This window comes from Hippocampus zosterae, chromosome 21 (genome assembly GCF_025434085.1).
Source record: "Hippocampus zosterae strain Florida chromosome 21, ASM2543408v3, whole genome shotgun sequence".
Classification (NCBI taxonomy): domain Eukaryota; kingdom Metazoa; phylum Chordata; class Actinopteri; order Syngnathiformes; family Syngnathidae; genus Hippocampus; species Hippocampus zosterae.
Genome location: NC_067471.1, coordinates 5,263,387 through 5,281,967, shown reverse-complemented (window position 1 = coordinate 5,281,967; position 18,581 = coordinate 5,263,387). Strand labels below are relative to the sequence as shown.

The 18,581-nt window shown below is 44.3% G+C and overlaps 1 protein-coding gene across 4 annotated transcripts in view; it reads right to left on the bottom strand.

Annotated features, from left to right (window-relative positions):
• large1 (LARGE xylosyl- and glucuronyltransferase 1) overlaps nt 1-18,581 on the bottom strand; it is a 107,708-nt gene that overhangs the window by 42,318 nt on the left and 46,809 nt on the right. For 3 of the 4 annotated variants that reach the window (XM_052056128.1, XM_052056129.1, XM_052056127.1), the window contains 2 exons: nt 16,622-16,736; nt 2,538-2,593 (listed from right to left, as the gene is read on the bottom strand). In XM_052056128.1, coding sequence (XP_051912088.1) covers nt 2,538-2,593; nt 16,622-16,679 — 114 coding nt within the window. In that variant the 5' untranslated portion in view covers nt 16,680-16,736. Of the gene's footprint in view, nt 1-2,537; nt 2,594-2,660; nt 3,341-16,621; nt 16,737-18,581 lie in introns of those variants that run through there. The other variant, XM_052056130.1, reaches the window with a different exon arrangement.

The window sequence follows — 18,581 nt, the reverse complement described above, 5'->3', positions numbered from 1 at the left end:
CAAAAAGAAAAGGGGCAATGGAGCACCAAAAAAAACTTTTGAAAAGCTATTGATAAGATTTTCTTTTTGAAACATGAACAAACAGGACCATGTTCAAGGTTGCGCGCATTATGTCTGAACTAAATGTTGAAACGTCGCCGGAGACATCCTGAACCCAATAATGACACACTGTTCGGTCAACTAAACTAAATAATGCCGTGCTTAGTCCCTTACGCCCCGTAATACAAAAGCAATTATGTGCTTCACATCAATAGAGAACGCGCTGACCCACAAACAAAATTACCAAGTGGTCAATAGTCATTATTGGATTTTTTTTTTCGAACACGACCAATCCCAAACTCGTGAGAAACTACAATTGGGAGTCCTACAGTGTAATTATTTCACTCAATAAATCACGGGACTTCTGAACCAACAACCAGCGATTAACATTTTAATGACGATTGTCTAACCAGCAACTGATGTTGCCGAGGAATTGTAAACATTTACAGGAGTCTCCAGTCGCCGCATCATCGGAACTAAATTAAGATGTATTGCGTCGGTATGTGAAGGATAGACAAACACCTCGTGATCATCACAGTAGATAATGAATTGGACGTTTTTATTATTATCATCGTTTGCGGGTTGTGGCTCCCCACCTCGTAACAATGAGGTGCAAGCTCCCATTACGAAGATTAAAATCAACGCCGCACAACAAACTAGAATTATGGGATGTGACATACAAGGCGCCTTTGTATTGTATGAGTCACTTTATGTATTCATGGAAAGACACATTTGAAAAAAATCTAATCTCATATTGCCAATGAATTGAAATTTGACCTTTGACTTGGACCTGCAAGGGAAACCCAGTCAAAGAGAATAACTTCATTAAAATTGAATATTGTGACAGACACAATTTGAATATTGGCCAAGTAAAACGCCATTTGAGACATTTTAAACCCCGACTTAAAAATTTGATGGGACGTTTATTTGGTTGCGAAAAAAAGAAACTGTGCAGTACTCGCCAGTAGCTTTCATATTAGCTTCATTCGCCTTCTGATCTTCACTTAAATGATAACATGATAACATGTGCTGTATATGGAAGTTGCATAATAAATTAAAGGTAAGCTGTCTAGCTATTGCTACCCCCCAAAGGAAATATACTGTCAAACTAAAAAAAGACAAAGAATTACAGATTGTGTATTGAAAACAACCACGTAACCGCTTTGGAAAAGGCTGCTAGCTTAATGCTATCACATGATGCAAAAAGCTACTGACGGGCTAGCCAAAGTAGCACATACGTTGCAGTGTTATAACACTTGAAGCGATGGATATTTGTGCACAAAAAGTGCTGGCACACATTAAATATTTACAGTGTACTAAAAACAAAACCCCAAAACATGACTTTTATTGCAGCTTAGTGCATCATTTATTTGTGAAACTCTTCTTCGTGTGTGTGTCTGTAAAACTATTATCTTACCTAGGGATGCTTGATAACACACACCCCCCAACCGATACTAGTATGAAGATACACTCACAGAAAATTAGTATACCTCTCGTACCTTTCACATGTTACATTTAACACAATGAGAAAAAAAATGAACAAATAAAAACTTATCTGACACAGATGATGATCCACCAATGTGTCAAATTACCGCAGTGGAGGACGAACTACTGGAGGACTTAATGTCATAATTTTTTCTGTCCCCTTAGATATCGGTGGCTGGTATCGGCAGACTCAACGAGTATCCGATACCTTAAAATATATCGCTACTGGAATTGGCCTGGAGTGGAATAATGACATTTGCATTCATTTCAATGGGGAGAGATTATTTGTTCAGCCACCACGGTAGTTGGACAAAAACATTAAAATATCAAAATTTCACACCGCCTTGAAATAAATACACACTATATTTTAAAGTGTGCATGCCATGTTTTTCTTACTTTTGATAAGCTATTTAAATGGTATTTGACAGGATCATGACAATCACAGGATGCATGATTAGCACGACGAGAGCACGGCAGACAACTAATTATGACTCAAAATGATAACGATGGTGTGAATGCAATTTCAACAGACTTACCTGCTCAAGTCGTCTAATTTAAATACAGAAATGGACATTTATGCATCTGTGCCACTTGTTTGCTCCATGTTTTACGTCAGCTGGTAATCCCACCTCCCTCTATTCCAATCCCCCCCTCCCCCGACAATAAAAAAAACACGGGGCATAAAATGAACACGTTTACTGTATACTGATTAAATGCAATGCGAAAATGTGCAGGACAGATGAATGAAGGGACTCGGAATGGGACAGCTGGCTAAGCCCATGGGTGGTTAATCCCTTCACCCTGTTCTATTTACTGGTTTGTGGAGGTTTGGTTAAACATGAAGCCAAAAATGGGCATGCATGAGACCCCCCTCACTCCGCCTTAACAACGTGATTCTGGACGTGGAACAGAAGGACAGCCCAAAATAACGCAGGGTGAGTGGTTTAAAAAAAAAGGGGGGGGGTAAGGTCACCGAGCAAATGGCTCGCGAAAAACTGCGGATTTGAACTCACCTGATGCGGATAGCCGTAGAACAGCCTTGAGTCCGATAAAAGAAGCCTTCGGAGGGCTAAAATAAAGAAAGAAAAAGAAACGGATAAATAAATAAATAAAGCCTTTAAAAAAAAGAAGCCCACGCTTCTTCTGCTCGCGAATGTCTACGGTTCCTTCATCACAGCTCTTTGCCGTGGAGTTTTTTTTTTCTTCCTCCCCTTCCTTGCGGGATGTTGTGCCAGTGACAGCCGGCCAGCCGCAGCTTCACGGCAAAGCGGGTCAGCTATGTGTCCTCCATGCAAAGACTTTCAATCTCAAAACGGTGGCACGTTCGGTCTCATTAAGAGTAAACGGGACTTGATTATAGCGACACACGCGTCATCACGTCCGGAGCCGAAGCTGGCAAAAGCATGACGAACTCAGCTCGACGTGGAAAAAATTAAAAAAAGGAAAAATGAAATTAAAAAATCCATTTGACGTCTCCTGTTGAGTGTCCGGTGCATGTAATCTTCTACGGAGGTATTTTGTTGTCGTCCCACCCCCCCTCCAGATTGTGCCCGAGTTTTCGGCCTCAACACAGCAGCTCTTTCTTCCTGCCAGGCAGCCAGCAGCCAATCAGAGAGCGGCGTTGGCGGGGGGCACCCGGAAATCCAGGAACGGATTCGTAGGACTGGAGTTTATCTAAACATCCATTCATCTATCCATCTCATCCTGGGGTTGTTGACATTAACTTGGATAGTTGGCTTTTTACCTCGCAAACTACCTATTTTGGGAGGAGGGCGTCAACACACGACGAAATTAAAGAAAGGAGGGGCAGGAAAATAAAAAGGGGGAAGGAAAAAGATAGTGGCGGCCCGGTAGTCCAGTGGTTAGCACGTGGGCTTCACAGTGCAGAGGTACCGGGTTCGATTCCAGCTCCGGCCTCCCTGTGTGGAGTTTGCATGTTCTCCCTGGGCCTGCGTGGGTTTTCTCCGGGTGCTCCGGTTTCCTCCCACATTCCAAAGATATGCAGATCAAGCGGTTAGGAAGATGAATGAATGAATGAATGAAAAAGATAACCGTGGCAACACATGACATGACATGTATCAGTTAAAATTGTCATGCTAATAATGCTAATACAGTCTAATGTAAAAAAAAAAAGTCTGCAAAAAAAAAAACATAACATGCAAGTACATATTGATTAAATTTCCAATAGCTGGAGATATACTTGCAATCTTACCCAATTGTTGTCATGGATGCCCCGCGAGGTGTTTCATTGACGCATTGTCACAGAGTCAGCATCTCGCCACAGGAACGTTAATCCTCCCCCATAATCATCATCACGTAATGTAACACGCTTGAGTTGAACACCGAACCCCACAACTGATTCCTCATGCCGCACCATCGGTTGAACGAATGAGATCTGTATTTGAATCCATAAGCAGCATATCCACTATTATGGCTGAAGAGGCGGCATTGTCAAAGCTTCTGTGATACCTCGAAGGGAGAAAGACATTGGATCAATGCGCTCCACTTATCATTTAAATGGGACAGATGAAAGATTTGGGAACTCTTTACATGCATTACATTGTGTGTGTGTGTGGGGGGGGTGGAGTGGAAGTGCAAAACGGCTCACATTTTCAGAAATAGGAAAATAACCAAATATTTACTTGGTTGTTTAGTTTCACATTTTTGGGGGGGGGGGGGGGGGCACACCCGGGTAAGCCAACCAGGGGGGTATTTAATGGCAGCGAGATGAGGTTGGCTGATGGTCTTCCAGGAATATTAATAATCCATGTCAAGACCAATGAGCCAATTCATAAGGTAGCGGCCCGATCTGGTAACTTTCCAGTTCATTTGCATGGACTGCACCAGCCTGGGTGTGCCAATCTTTCGTTACATCTTTTCTCACCTGTGAAGAAAAACACGGTTCACGTTGAGTCCTTCTACTCGCCACTGATATGATAAAAGCGGCACATTAGAGGCATTAGAAAGGGAGCGGGTCGGGGACTGATGAGTGAATCTCCAGCCAAATGTATCTGAAATGCGATTACTGCGCTGTGCACGTAATTAGGCAACACACAAAGGACGTTGAAATGTGACCCGGAGTGTTAAGATACTGATATGAGTGCACGCTTGGATTCATTTATGCTTTCATCATGGTATCCTGTCAGTGTCTTTTTTTTTTTCCTCTTGTAAAAAATATTTCTGCTATCCCCACCCCCCCAAAAATATGCCAACGATAATGGGACCAGTCATTCCCAAGTGTGTTACCGCTAGCGGGACCCAGGATCCGACTGGTAGTGTATGAAAGGCTCACTTAGTACAGATCAGTTGTATTTAACTTTTCAGGTCAAGACATGAGTAATTATGCTTTAAGAACGGTTTCATCCGGAATATTTATTTAGCTACGGTACTTGTGAACTCGAGTGTACTACATTTTAACTTGCAGAGCTAAGTGGTTTTCTTTTAGTTGAGAACCACTGCTTTGTATTTTGGCGGCGTTACAAAATTAAAAAAAAATAAATTAAATATCCAAATATTGGACTGACCTAAAAAATGATCAATGTCGGATTCAAATATTGTCACCGTTGAAGTTGTGTGAAGTCTAAGTGCAGCTTTCTATTTCACTTTAATGAGCCTTACATCCGCCCCCACCAGCTGTGCTTTTAATCCGCATTCATTTTATTCCCACCTTTGATCAATTAACACGTGCTTTGTTGCCCCATTCTCTTGGGATTGTATCACGGATCAAATGTAACTTGGCTTCAGCAAGGTTAAAACAAATATGCTGCGTTACCGTGGGAACTTCACAATATTTCGGGAAGACTTCATACAGCGTGGTGTCTGGGAGGGTTTGGGGGGTGGGGGGGGGGGGGGGGAATGACCTCGAAGTGGTAACTGGCTGCGGCATCCTACCGTAAAAGCTCCAAGTGGAAAATTTGTGTTATCTTTTATCATCAATTTTTATTTATTTAATATGATTATGATTTTTGACCCTCTGCCTGCACTTGGGTGTTAAGTTCACGTATGGCAATGACCACCAATGTACAGACCTTTCGGCGGCAAAGATATGCACACTCACTGGACCAAGCCACAGCTGTAACAAACAGAGCTGAGGGAAAGCCCAAAATGAGATGGCTTGATAGGAGCTAATTCTATTAGTGTTCATTATCAGGGAACACAATGAGTGGGGACACACAGGTGATATATTACGGTACGCTAATGAGGCATCACAGGATCACTGCAATGATTATGTCGATGTCAAAGCAGAGTTAGAAACGTGACTAAAACCCAACGACCGTGCTTTTTTGGTTGAAAACGGGATATGGAACGACGGGTGCGGTACGGTGACAACTTGAAATATACATTGATAGACTAACTTGTAAATTGAAATAGCTGACATCGGCGGACCAATAATAGAAGAGAGGATTTCTAACATTTTTCTTTTTTTTTTAATGACACTAGAAGGTCTCTCTGTCTTGCAGACTCTCTATTTCGGGCTGGTGTGGAACATATCTCCGGTGAGGAAGTCAAAAGTACAAGAGACCTGTTCTGTAGCTAGCTAAAGAGGTTGCTGCGGACGCTCTGGTAGCCAATACATTATTTGGGCGAGGAGGGAGGGTGGTGGAGGTGGTGGTGGTGGTGGTGGTGGGGGGCGGATCCTTCACACAGGCGTTCGATGAGCACCGCAAGTACAAGGCACACACGGGGGGAACTGTGTGTATAGCGCTAAAAGCTGCCTCTCAGGAGAATTCTAAGTGCGATCCAGTAAGTCTGCCTGCTTGCGGGCCGAAATAAAAACCCGATGGTGAAGTCAAATGGGGAGTTTGGTTCAGAGAAGAGAGGCTGACGTTGTGCTAGAAAACAAGGAGGAAGAAGACGAAGGTTCAAAAGAGAAAAGGGAAAAATGATAATGTGCCAGATTACACCACAGGGAGGGGGGGCGGGGGGTTGACTGAACAAGCCGCCATTGTTTTGGAGTGAAGGTGCTGCCGGATGATAAGTGATGGCAGACTGTCAAGAGGAAGCAGGGGCAGTTTTTGTGAGAGTAAAAAAAAAGACTGTGATTGATGATCGCAGAATTGTATCATCAGCTCTTGTGGTCGGCCACGCTTCCTTAGTGGACAGAAAGTGCTGAGACTTGGGAGATTGTGGTTCCAGGTAACGTTAAAGGTCTTCCCGGGTAAAACGCAACTTTGGCGATGGAGAATCTGGATCTGCACAATTATATGGTATCGTTTAGAAATTGAAAGATCTTGACATCGGGAGAAATGAAATGGGGACAGGACATATCCCTGGGGGACTCCTAGGATTTCTGCCCGTCAGGAATCTGGTCATCCACGGGCAGATGACAGGAGAAACACCGACCCAAGAGAGGATTACCACGAGGGTGGTAGCTAGTTCCTTGGGTACTTGTAGGTCACCGTCAAGGTGTTTTCAGATGTCGTGCGGCCCCTTGTTGCTAGCATAATTCCATCGACGCACACAAGAGGATTGAGGATCACAAGAGACCTTTGGAGGAGACAGATCTTGGAGATGTGGAGAATGCAGTGCAGCACACCCATCCGGTCTTCGGACCACTCAAGGATGGGAAGACTTAACGCAGTGTGGACTGGAATATGGAGGGCTTATGTTTAGTACAAGTGTGAAGCAGCTGCCGTTAGTCAGAAGACCTTGAGCAGACTCGACAACACTTCCTCCTCCTGCGGGGATGAAAAAGACAACTCTTGGCGTTGCGCAGTAATTATTAACGTCAAGGTGGAGATATTGCCATGGCAATTGCCGCTGACTCCAACCAGTTTGGTCGGACAGAAGAAATGGAAATCAAATATAAAAGCAATTGTCTGCAATTAGCGCGTCAAAAACGATTCCTGCGATAAACTTGACAAAAAAGTACTTCTGCTTCTCACGTGGTCTTGTTTTGTTTCAGCGACTTTGCTGCTGCATGGAGAAGGTTTTGATTGAGGGAGAACCCAAATTTCGATTCCGGCGTGTATGCTAAAACACAAAACTGAGATGTAGAAAAAAGATCGTATAAAAATACGTATTCTGTTTTCAGGTAGTACATAATGTACATGATGCAAAAAGAAACATTTTTTGAGGCCTTTTGTGGATTTTGTTTTTTTGTCAAACAACTGGTTGCATGATGTCAGTGTAAGTCGCTGCTGCTGTCACACATACAGTATATGAGCTTTTTAAAAGACTCCCTCTGATCCGCCAGAAGTCAACAAGGAGAGAGGTGCCAAACGACAGAGCCTACTTAAGTCTCTGCGGTCGACGCAGACCTCTCCACAGTTCTCAGCATGCTCTGCCGCTAAAGCCGAGACAAGGCTACTTGAAAGGCAGGCCTTCGTCAAGTGGGCTAACGTAGCGCCATGCCAAGCGCGACAGGGGGAGTGAGAGGGACCTTGCGTCAGTGTCTCGGCTCTCACTCCGAGTGCCGGTCGTCTCGGGGAGCGTCTGCGGCGAATGTCTCCGGGGCAAGCCACCTTAAAATAGAAAACGGGGACAATCCCCCTTTCATGTTGACGCTCCACCGGAATACTTCAATCGCCTGATATCAATCAATGTCGGGATAACCTATACATTTGTGCTACAACAACACACAACAAACACTGAACAGTTGATCAATTTGTGTCAGTGTGGAAGAAATTCTAGTCAATCCCTGGGGGGAAACTTTGCTTACACGTGTCAAATATAAACACGCCTGAAAAATATGTTCCTTATGTGACGCGGAATGTGACGCGGAACAGTACCTTGGCTTCAGACTAATGATTTATTACTTTTTTTTGCAAAAAATGTCCGCCCGTCCGCCCTGCCATTGTCCACGCTTTTTTTCCGCATATGTTGCCGCTTGCGTGTACATTGACCGTTTATTTATAAGAAACGTGGGAGGACTGACTCAGCCAGCAATCCGACGCGAGTGCTTGTGCGCGGGGGGGCGGCTCTGGTCAAGGCCGCTGCGTTGGATGAGTCAAGTCGTTGAACAGACGTATCGCGATGAGCCTCTGGGAGTTTCGCTGTTTGGTGTCAGTTGACCCTGGATTTCGCTGGTGTTTTGCTGCTAGCTTAGAGAGGCTACAATAGCTAACTACGAGCCCTTTCAGTCGCTAGCGGCGATTCTGTCTGTCAGTACAAGCTGAAAGTCACGACGACGGTGATTGTCTTGTCTTATTTTGTGCTTCATGTATTGAAACATTTTGCCGGTGTTGTGCTGCTAGCTTGGACAGGCTACAATAGCTAGCTACGAGCCCTTTCAGTCGTGAGCGGTGATTCTGTCTGTCGGTACAAGCTGAAAGTCACGACGACGGTGATTGTCTTATCTTATTTTGTGCTTCATGTATTGAAACATTTTGCCGGTGTTGTGCTGCTAGCTTGGACAGGCTACAATAGCTAGCTACGAGTGCTCACAGTCGCTAGCGGCGATTCTGTCTGTCGGTACAAGCTGAAAGTCACGACGACGGTGATTGTCTTGTCTTATTTTGTGCTTCATGTATTGAAACATTTCGCCGGTGTTGTGCTGCTAGCTTAGAGAGGCTACAATAGCTAGCTACGAGCCCTTTCAGTCGTGAGTGGTGATTCTGTCTGTCGGTTCAAGCTGAAAGTCACGACGACGGTGATTGTCTTGTCTTATTTTGCGATTCATGTATTGAAACATTACGCCAGTGTTGTGCTGCTAGCTTAGAGAGGCTACAATAGCTAGCTACGAGTGCTCACAGTCGCTAGCGGCGATTCTGTATGTCGGTACAAGCTGAAAGTCACGACGACGGTGATTGTCTTGTCTTATTTTGTGCTTCATGTATTGAAACATTTTGCCGGTGTTGTGCTGCTAGCTTAGAGAGGCTACAATAGCGAGCTATTAGCCCTTTCAGTCACTCGCATCGATTCTGTCTGTTGGTATGAGCTGAAAGTCACACCGACGGTGATTGTCTTGTCTTATTTTGTGCTTCACGTATTGAAACATTATGTTGCTGTTTTTTTTGGGGGGGGGGGGTCGTTGGGATAAAACGATGTATGACTTTTTAATCGTTTCGAGAGATATGTTGATACGCTTGCACGCGAGAACATTAGCATTGCTGCGGCAAGAACTGAATATACAAGATGTGCCTCGAATGAATAAATGCAAAAAGCTATTTTGATTACATTTTCCAGATGCTGTTGATACTGGAGAGAGGGGGAGGATGAAATGCCCATCGGGAAACATATTGCCACACAAATGTGAAACGTGCTGGTCTAACAATGCTGACTGTTGGTTAAACATGTCTCGTGAACAAATGGGATCTAATGAGCAGGGTAGGAATTTTAAACTCGGTGCCCCGTTTTGCTCTTTTAGCTTCCCGCGGGGGTCAGAGTTGTCAAAAAGTTGATGACGATGAGATAGATAAAGATGTTTGTTCACCCAGAGCGTGAATGCAAAAAATGTGTTGTTGGTAATTGGGGGCAAAGAGGACAAAGGGTCAGCGGGATCAGTTCATCTTCATCCTGGGTGTCTCCGCAAATATACTCGCCAATGTTCATTTCAGGGATGAGAACGATGAGGCGGTCGAGTTGCGGTAAAAAGTTGAGGCCCCCAAACATCATCGCCTTTAAATTATTCCGTGTTTAACTGCGCGTGTAGCGATGCCAAGCCCAACATTTAAAAAAAAAGATTGCAGGGCTGGTTTTAAGCCGGGATAGTTCTTGCCAGGTTATGGAGGTGCAGTACTTGGGGCTTGTTGGGGTGCAGAAAGCCCCAACATGTCTGTTCAGATTGATAACAGCCGAGCTAATGCAGTTCTCCGTGTCAGATAAAAGGTTTAGGGAGCTCTGCTCGTGATGCACGCCCATATGACACAGAGTAGATTCAACTTCTCTCTGATTCATGCCTTTATCGAAACTCTGAATGCCAACTTTTTTTTTTTAATCGCACATTACGTGATTCCAGATCATACCTTTGTTATTTTTTAGGGGACATATTTATTGACGCGTGTATGAGAATGGACATACAGAGATTATACCAGTACTGGTGAATAAAACGGTACCAGATAAATAGTTTGGAAAAAAGTTCTTCCCACATAAATTCAGCCCAAATTTGCCATCACTTTGCAATGCTCCCCCCCCCCCCCCCCACACACACACAATGCACTTTAAATGCTATTTAAAAGTTGATGTGAATTAATTTCAGGATTTTTCCATCTAACTTCTCAAACAGCAGGGGATCTCCCACGCGAGGAAAAACTCATGCTCACGCTCATGTTTGCCTCATATTAAAGCAAATAAAATTGTGCCAAACTGTGAAATCCCCATCGGGCACAATAGCGGGAGAAAGAAGAGTTTGCTCGGGTGTTCTCTGGATGATGAAAACAGATACTGGTTTCCCTCCCTGCTGAGCACGCTCTGTTTCACCCGTACTCCAGAGGGGTGCGGCGGGCGGGAAGGAGGAGTCAAGGAGACGGGGGATGGCTTGAGCCGAGCGGCCCTGCAGGGCAACTGCTTGGACCGACTGGTGCTTAGGCGACTGCTTTCAAATAAAATAGTACCTTCTATCAGATTTAAAAAAAAAAAAAAAAAAAGAAAGAAATTCACACCGTGTTAAAAGGATGGAGGAAGAATCCAATGGAAGAACAGCGCACTCGAGCTCCGGTGCAAACGGTTCTGCAAATAAATCAATTAGCTCTAATGAGACCACAAGGGAGGCACTCCTGTGCAATTAGTATTTTATTTTATTTATTTATATCTATATTTTTTTTCTGAGGGGAGCTTACACTGTTGTGATTTTGGCAGTTTATTTATTTATTTAAATAAGGATTCAAAAGCAATCCCAGTGAAACATACGCATTCGTGTGAATTTTATGCGGATGCTTCTAGCAGGGGTGATAAACAGGATTCGCTTTGGCCACCTATGGGGCGGTTCAAAGGTCTGCATGGCGATCATTACAAACTCACCGCAGGTCATCTAAATAGAGTACATGGCAGGGAAAGGAAAAAAAAAGATCACTTCTCATTCATGTTAGTCTTGTCAGAGGATAAAGAATATACACCTATGAGTATTTTGTCTGCCCACATCAATTGTGGGGAGATAATCATCCATCTGTTGAATTTAACATAAAATACGTGAAAAACCAGTAACAACTGTAAATAAAACAGCCACCTTATCTATATCTATATTTATACTGCACTTAATTGAACTGTGTACATCTCTCACTGAAACATTTATTTCTGTGCATGCAAACACCTTGTTTTTCTTCTTCTACCCCCCCAATTTTGCTGCTGTACACTGTATATTTCCCCAGTGTGGGACAAATAAAGGATATCTTATCTTATCTTATTTGGTTTCAAATATCCGTTGCTCCAATAGCTACGGCGCCGCGACATGGATGCCATTTGTTATCCAGTCTACGGCATTTTGCATGGTTTGCCAGCATTGCGCTTTATGTTTCATTCAATAGTAAAGACTGGCAATCGGTTGAAATAAGCGCAAAATGAAAAACGATCAGAGACACACATACACACACACACACACACACACACACACACACACACAAAGTGTTGATTGGTGTAGGCGTGATGTTTGAATTCTTAATACTTAAAATGACAAAAACTTTTCCAGCAAGTTCCGTTTTGCCCTGTGGTCCAGCAGCTCCGAATTCAGATGTCTCTAACGATGCTGAACTATGTATATAGTTTTTTTCCCCCTATCAGATTAATAAAATACACCACCGCAAACAAAAACAAAAAAATCATCTTTGCGATTGGTAAACAACTCTAGCCAACAGTTAGTTTTAGCCCCGAGGCAGCATGATCTCGAAGGTAGTTTTAAGGGAGAGGAATTGCGCATTTACAAATAAGTGTGTTTGCTGTTTGTTTTTTTAAAAACAGACTCAACACTGGCTACCGTTCGGGGTACTTTCTGCGGAGTGCAGTATTGATTGGTATATATTTAGCGCAAAATTTGGACACGTCATGAATAATGCAGGTTCAGTTCGTTTTAGCGCGGATCCCCCTGGTGGGGATATGAAGTCAGACTGCATCTGTTTGAACAGACCTCTGGAATGACTTGGATCGACAGAAACTCCCAAGATTGCGTGAACTACGATTACACACGCACGTGGCTCTCATATGACATCGAACATGATAGAATATTTCGAGAGTTTCAGGGGATTTTGGAAAGCGACGCCGACCGACTACACCATTTGTTTGAGGAATCCGACGCTGAAGAGATGACGCTGAACCAAAACCGCTGTGGGATGGAATTATTTTCCGCTCATGGAGGCGGTGGTTCAGTTGCTACGCTGTGTGTATGTGGCGCATTGAAACATCACATCCAAAAAAAAAAAATGTCGTTCATCAGAAGCTAACAATGCTAATTTAAGAAAACGTCAATGCAGCTCTGCTTACCTTTTGGGCTTTGACATGCTAAGATGTCACGCCTGGGAGGGGTGTGACTCTGAATGATGTTGTTTCAAACAAATACCGTTGCTTGAAAATGACTCCGAATCCTCACCGGGTGCATCGTGGCTCACTTGCAAATGCGGCCCAGATAAAACTTTAACGCGGTTGTTTAATTTCACACTTTAGCGGGCAAGGCCCTCCAGAGAAACTAATGTTTGTACACAAGCACTTCAAAAGTCAATTTTCCATAATATGTCACCCTTTAAGGCTATTTTATGCTAGCTTGTCGTTGGAAGATAACGCAAGGGACATAAAGTGAGTATTGGGGGGGGGGGGGACTTTTAAAACTTGCTAGCATAAAGCTCAGATATATAATGGGCAGTTGGAGAAAATAGCAAAAAATGAAAATAAAAATAAAAAACGACCCCTGGCGTTATTTATAATTTAAATTTGGAACCCGAAGAGGCAATCAATCATCAGCGATAAACGAGAGTCGTCAAATCAAGTTGTTCTATCTTCAGCTCATTCTACTCTGCTGCGGATCTCATTATCCACCCGCGGTTCGAAGATCGCATGCATGCCTTCTGGCAAGAACGCAACGAAGCCACTGGGCTGATTTCTTTAACACGGCATTTCTACGGCGAATTTGTATTCCCCTTGCGCAACGTTGTTCGGATCGACTTTCAACTCTTCCCAGGCTATCACACGAGGATAGGATCACTTCAAATGCGTCTTTTCTTGATGATGACGGGCTGCCGAACGGCGATGTCATTTGGACATTGATTTGTTTTCGAAGTCTTTCCCTCGTTGGCGAAAAAAAAAAAAACATCCGCCGCCAATGAAACGGAGACTGTTAGCGTTCACGGTAATCATCTTCACAAAGTCACCTTGCCCGCGCGAGCGAAAAAATACGCGGCGGGTGGGGAAGCGGCGTTTGTTGACTGATTGTCAGGTAACACGCAGGCTGCATCGGCTCTCGTTGGAAATGATGGAGGGCTCCGGATAATGGATGTTGATTGCGCATCGTGAAAGTATGCCACGAAGCAAATTGAGCAGCACATTGTGTGTATACATATATATCTAGATCTATATCGATATAGCAAAAGTCTATCAGCAAAAGTTAATCAAAATGAGCATCCATTGTGGCACACTGAAGCGCTTTGTAGCTTGACATGAGGCGATTCCCGTTTCCTTCTTTTGCTTTCCGTGCGGCGCAACAATGCTTTCATTCTCGGCTTTTGTTGTTTTGATTCTTCTGGAATTTCAATCGCCCACCTTAGTGCATGTTCTCTGGCAGCTGTCTAACAGCCCCCATTATTGTTTGTGCCAATGACGCAACAGCTTCTTATGGGGATCGCAAGTCATTAGCGTCTTGCCCGCGACAGCGTCCGTTTTGCGAGTTTTCTAAATGGCTTGATTTAATTTACATTAACTGTGACCCTCTTAAGTGCGACTGAAAATCAATTCGGGTGCGATGGCAAGACGGACAAAGCCTACTTTGGGCTTCAGGACAATGCGGGGCAAATGTCCAGTTACTTGCAGTAGGTTGTGTTTGTACATGCAACACAGGCAACAGTAATTCAGAACAAGTGATGCAATCATGACAAATCTTGCACATTGGAGGATGAAATAAGAAATAGTTCTTTCATACCCCCCAAAAAATAAAGACAAGTGAAGCTCGTTGAGAGCTCTCACGACCCCCCTCGTCACCGCCACATCTTTCACTTCATTGCGGTGTCACAAAATCAATTATCTTGCATCATCTGGCCCCCCGATAGTCGCGGCACCGTCGGGAACCATGCGAGAGGAACAAGAGCGCGGTAGACGATGGATGTTCCGTTGTGGCGCCGCATGCACACGCAGTGACATTCACACAAAAAGCCCCGACCGGCAAACAGATCAATTCGAACATCCCCTGTTATGCTTGTTGATATTTCACTGCGGGGCGGAACCTTTTGAGCCTTTATGATGCTAAACAAACAAACAAAAAAAACATGCAAAGACAAATGTCTGTCTGCCAAACAGCCTACTTTACTAACCAGCCAGGCTAAGCTAGCCTAGCCTAGGCAAAGACAGTCCAGGCTAAGCTAGCCTATCTTAGGCAAAGACGGTCCGGGCTAAGCTAGCCTTGTTTAGGCAAGGACGGTTCAGGCTAAACTGGCGTAGCTTAGACAAAGACGGTCCAGGCTAAGCTAGCCTAGTTTAGGCAAAGACGGTTCAGGCTAAGCTAGCCTAGCTTAGGCAATGACGGTCCAGGCTAAACAAGCCTAGCTTAGGCAAAGACGGTTCAGGCTAAACTAGCCTAGCTTAGGCAAAGGCGGTCCAGGCTAAGCTCGCATGTCTTTATACTCCATAACCAAAAATGATGGCCATACACAATACTGACACTTTGAGCCCAATTTGGGCAGTTTCACTTCGGGGTGAATTCACATTTGTTGCCGGTGGTCTAGAAATTATTGACGATGTGTTATTATAAAGGGGATAGTGCATTTTTACGGGTAGACGAGGTGCGCTCTGACAAAGTGTCATAAAATGAGGAATTTTTCCAATGTCAAACAGGTGCTCGACAAAGGTCGGCAAACGGCGCCACAGAGAATGCGAGACGCAGACCCCACAGCTCATGTCGACCATTAACGTGTGCCCGTCTTTTGTATTCTCATTAACTCCGACCCGTATGCCATGAATTTCACGACTAATATGGCACTGAGTGCACTTTGCAAACAACTGTAGGGCCCCCTTTTCATTTCTCTATTAACGTATGAGGGCCATATATTCTTGTCACTTTAATGCACGCTGTGGAATTGAATGGAAAATGTTGTCGCAAATACTGTTCTACTCCGACAGACAGGGCTTCGTATTAATATATCAAATCCCTCCCAGGTCTGCTAGGTCCCAACCTGTGCTAGCAAATATATGTGATAGAGGCCGCCTATGCCCCAATAACACTCGTATTAGATGCAGGTGAGCGGCTCGCTGATGCTTGTCACTCTGTATTGCCTTCATTTCGCTCAGGCCTTGCTTGGAATATCAAGGGATGGAAGAACAAAAACAAAGGCCAGACTAACGCTGGAGGCCTGTGTGACCAGTTCAAAATTCGTCAATTTCCAGCATATGTGTCTTTTCCCTTTAATGTAGTGTATGCATACCACAACCTCAGTCACTAAGTAGATTCTATTCTATGCGCCTTATAATGCGGCGCCCCCGATATATGAAAACTGTTTTAAAACAGGCCATTTATTAAAGGTGCGCCTTATACTCCGAAGTGCCTTATAATGCGGAAAATACGTAAATCGAAACTCCCTCCCTCAATCCCTTCCCGTGCCATTTTCCGACTTTATTGGCTCTTTACCCTTAAACGCCATTGATTAAAAGTCTGTTATGAAACATTTATGTTTCGCCAGGCAGGATGTGATGCAAGAGAAGGTATGCCTGCAACCCTTTCACAAGCACTGGGAAGTACTAGTTCGGGACTCCATCAGCCCTCCACACAATCAGCGCTTTGACCCGCCAGCACACGGCGCCTCGAATGGAAATGAACTCGCTGATGAAGTGATGGTGAGCTTGAAAGAGTATGTGTGTGAGTGTGTGTGTGTGTGTGTGTGTGTGTGTGTGTGGGATACAGTGGTGGCATGGCTGTGTGTGCCGGAGCCTGTAATGCGTCTCGACAATGAGGAAGCACTTTTTGAACTAGTAGCTCTTTTTTTTCTGAGCTTCCCGTCGCTTCTTGGATAGATGTGGGTGTCGCTCGTACCTGAGGGCGGTCGAGGGTCACGGCATCGGCAGAGGACTTGGCTGTACTCGGCATACATACTAATGCGGCTCTCGCGGCGGCAGGGGATTCTTCATCGTGTCGAAAGCCGTGGTCCCTGCGGAGTGCAAACAGGGAAGAGACTTGTGGTCAAAAAATATATAAGGTACCATACCTACTTTGCACTGTTTAGGAACACAAGTTTTTTTTTTTTTTAAATAAGGATTTCCCAAATGGGTGGGGGTGGGGTGGGGGGGGGAGAGAACTGTTATTGTTTAATTTCCCTCATAGCATTACGCCAAGTACATTAATCCTTCCGTGTGCAAGTTTCGTCTGACAAACAAGCAATATTGAATAAAAACGGTTGAAAAAGCTCGCTATTTGTCCTCCCGGGCTGTTGCACACACCCGCACAATTTAACATTCATCTCCCCGGCTGCTCCTTAAGTCTGTTTCCAGGTTGTTGTAAACCTCCACAGCTGGTGTTTATCACAGCTTAGCAGGACACCGCATTTGTATAAGGGACCCGAAGGAAATGGGAGATGCTTCGTTTCAATACCCCCCACCCCCCCCAACCCCCACACTCCAATTCACCATAGAAGACGACGGTTTGGACATTAGTCATAAAATATTCTTGGAATGTCTCTCCCTTTCTGTACTTATCACCACGGTAGCCGCATGGCCGTGTATGTGCTCTTGCTCATCAGGAGAGGAGAAGAAAGACAGACCCCCCCCACCCCCAACTTATATAACAGCCGAGGTAGCCATATATATATATATATATATATATATATATATATATATATATATATATGAAAGTGAATATCAAGGATTTGAAATACATTTCTCGAGACGCACGTATGTGTTCCACTTTGGCGGCGTGTTCGAAATACACGCGCCGTGCGGTTAAATGAGTGTGTGAAATCTAAATCGCTTGGGAACGGAATTGTGAAAGGTTGTCTGTCACGATACATCGCCGTGATTGATCAGCCCGAGGGCGTACGCCGCCTCGCACTCGACGTCGTCTCGGATCGGCGGACGACTTGCTGGTGTGTCGTGTGCATTGAATCCTTCCGCTATATCGCGGTTCATCTATCGCGCCCCGGCTACGTTGGCGAATAATGTGTACAATATTAACACACGGCAACATTTAATTGTTTTGTTGGAGCTGATGCTGCTCTGCGGGCGATGAAGCTGTAGTTTGTCGCTGATTAATCAACGTTCCAGCTTTGCTCATTTCTGTAAAACCGTTTCGCATTCGCACAGCTAGCAGACTTTCATTGGACGTAATGATATGGTTTGGCGTTTTAAAAATACAATGTTCAATACTGGATTTTAAAATGCGAGTTTCAATACGTCTAAAGTGTGGATTTTTGTTTTCAGTTTTTTAATTATGGGATCTCATTTTCACTTAGCAGATGGTAGTTTTTGAATCTATCCGGCGCAATGAATGGGAGGGAATTCATTGTATACTGCTTGTGGACGCATGGATAGCAACTTGATCCACGTGCATCAAAAGATTCGCTGAGAAAAGCTTCTGTTTTCAAGCAGCAATGCTACACAGCCTGCTCCTGTTGTTTTTGCTTTGAAAAGAGCCCCATCCAACCCCCCCCCCCCGACCCCCCCCAAAAAACCTGAAAAAAAACCCACACATACATAAAGGCCTACTCTGCCCCCTGTGCTTGAGCGAGATAAAGGTTTTATTGCCATGAGGTCGTATTGCACTCGGCGCCGGTGCGAGCGGCTCCTCATAAGCTGACGGAACAAAAAAAAAATTTTTTAAACTTGCTGAATAAATAAATAAACAAATAAAACACACATTTTGCTTTGACCTTATGCACATTTACAAGGAAGAGTGGTTTAGTTTGGCTTCAGTGAATATATTTAGCTACGTGGGCGTAGTCGGTTCAGTGTATTGTTCAATGTACTGTGCGGGCTTGTTCAATAAGGGATACGTAAGCACA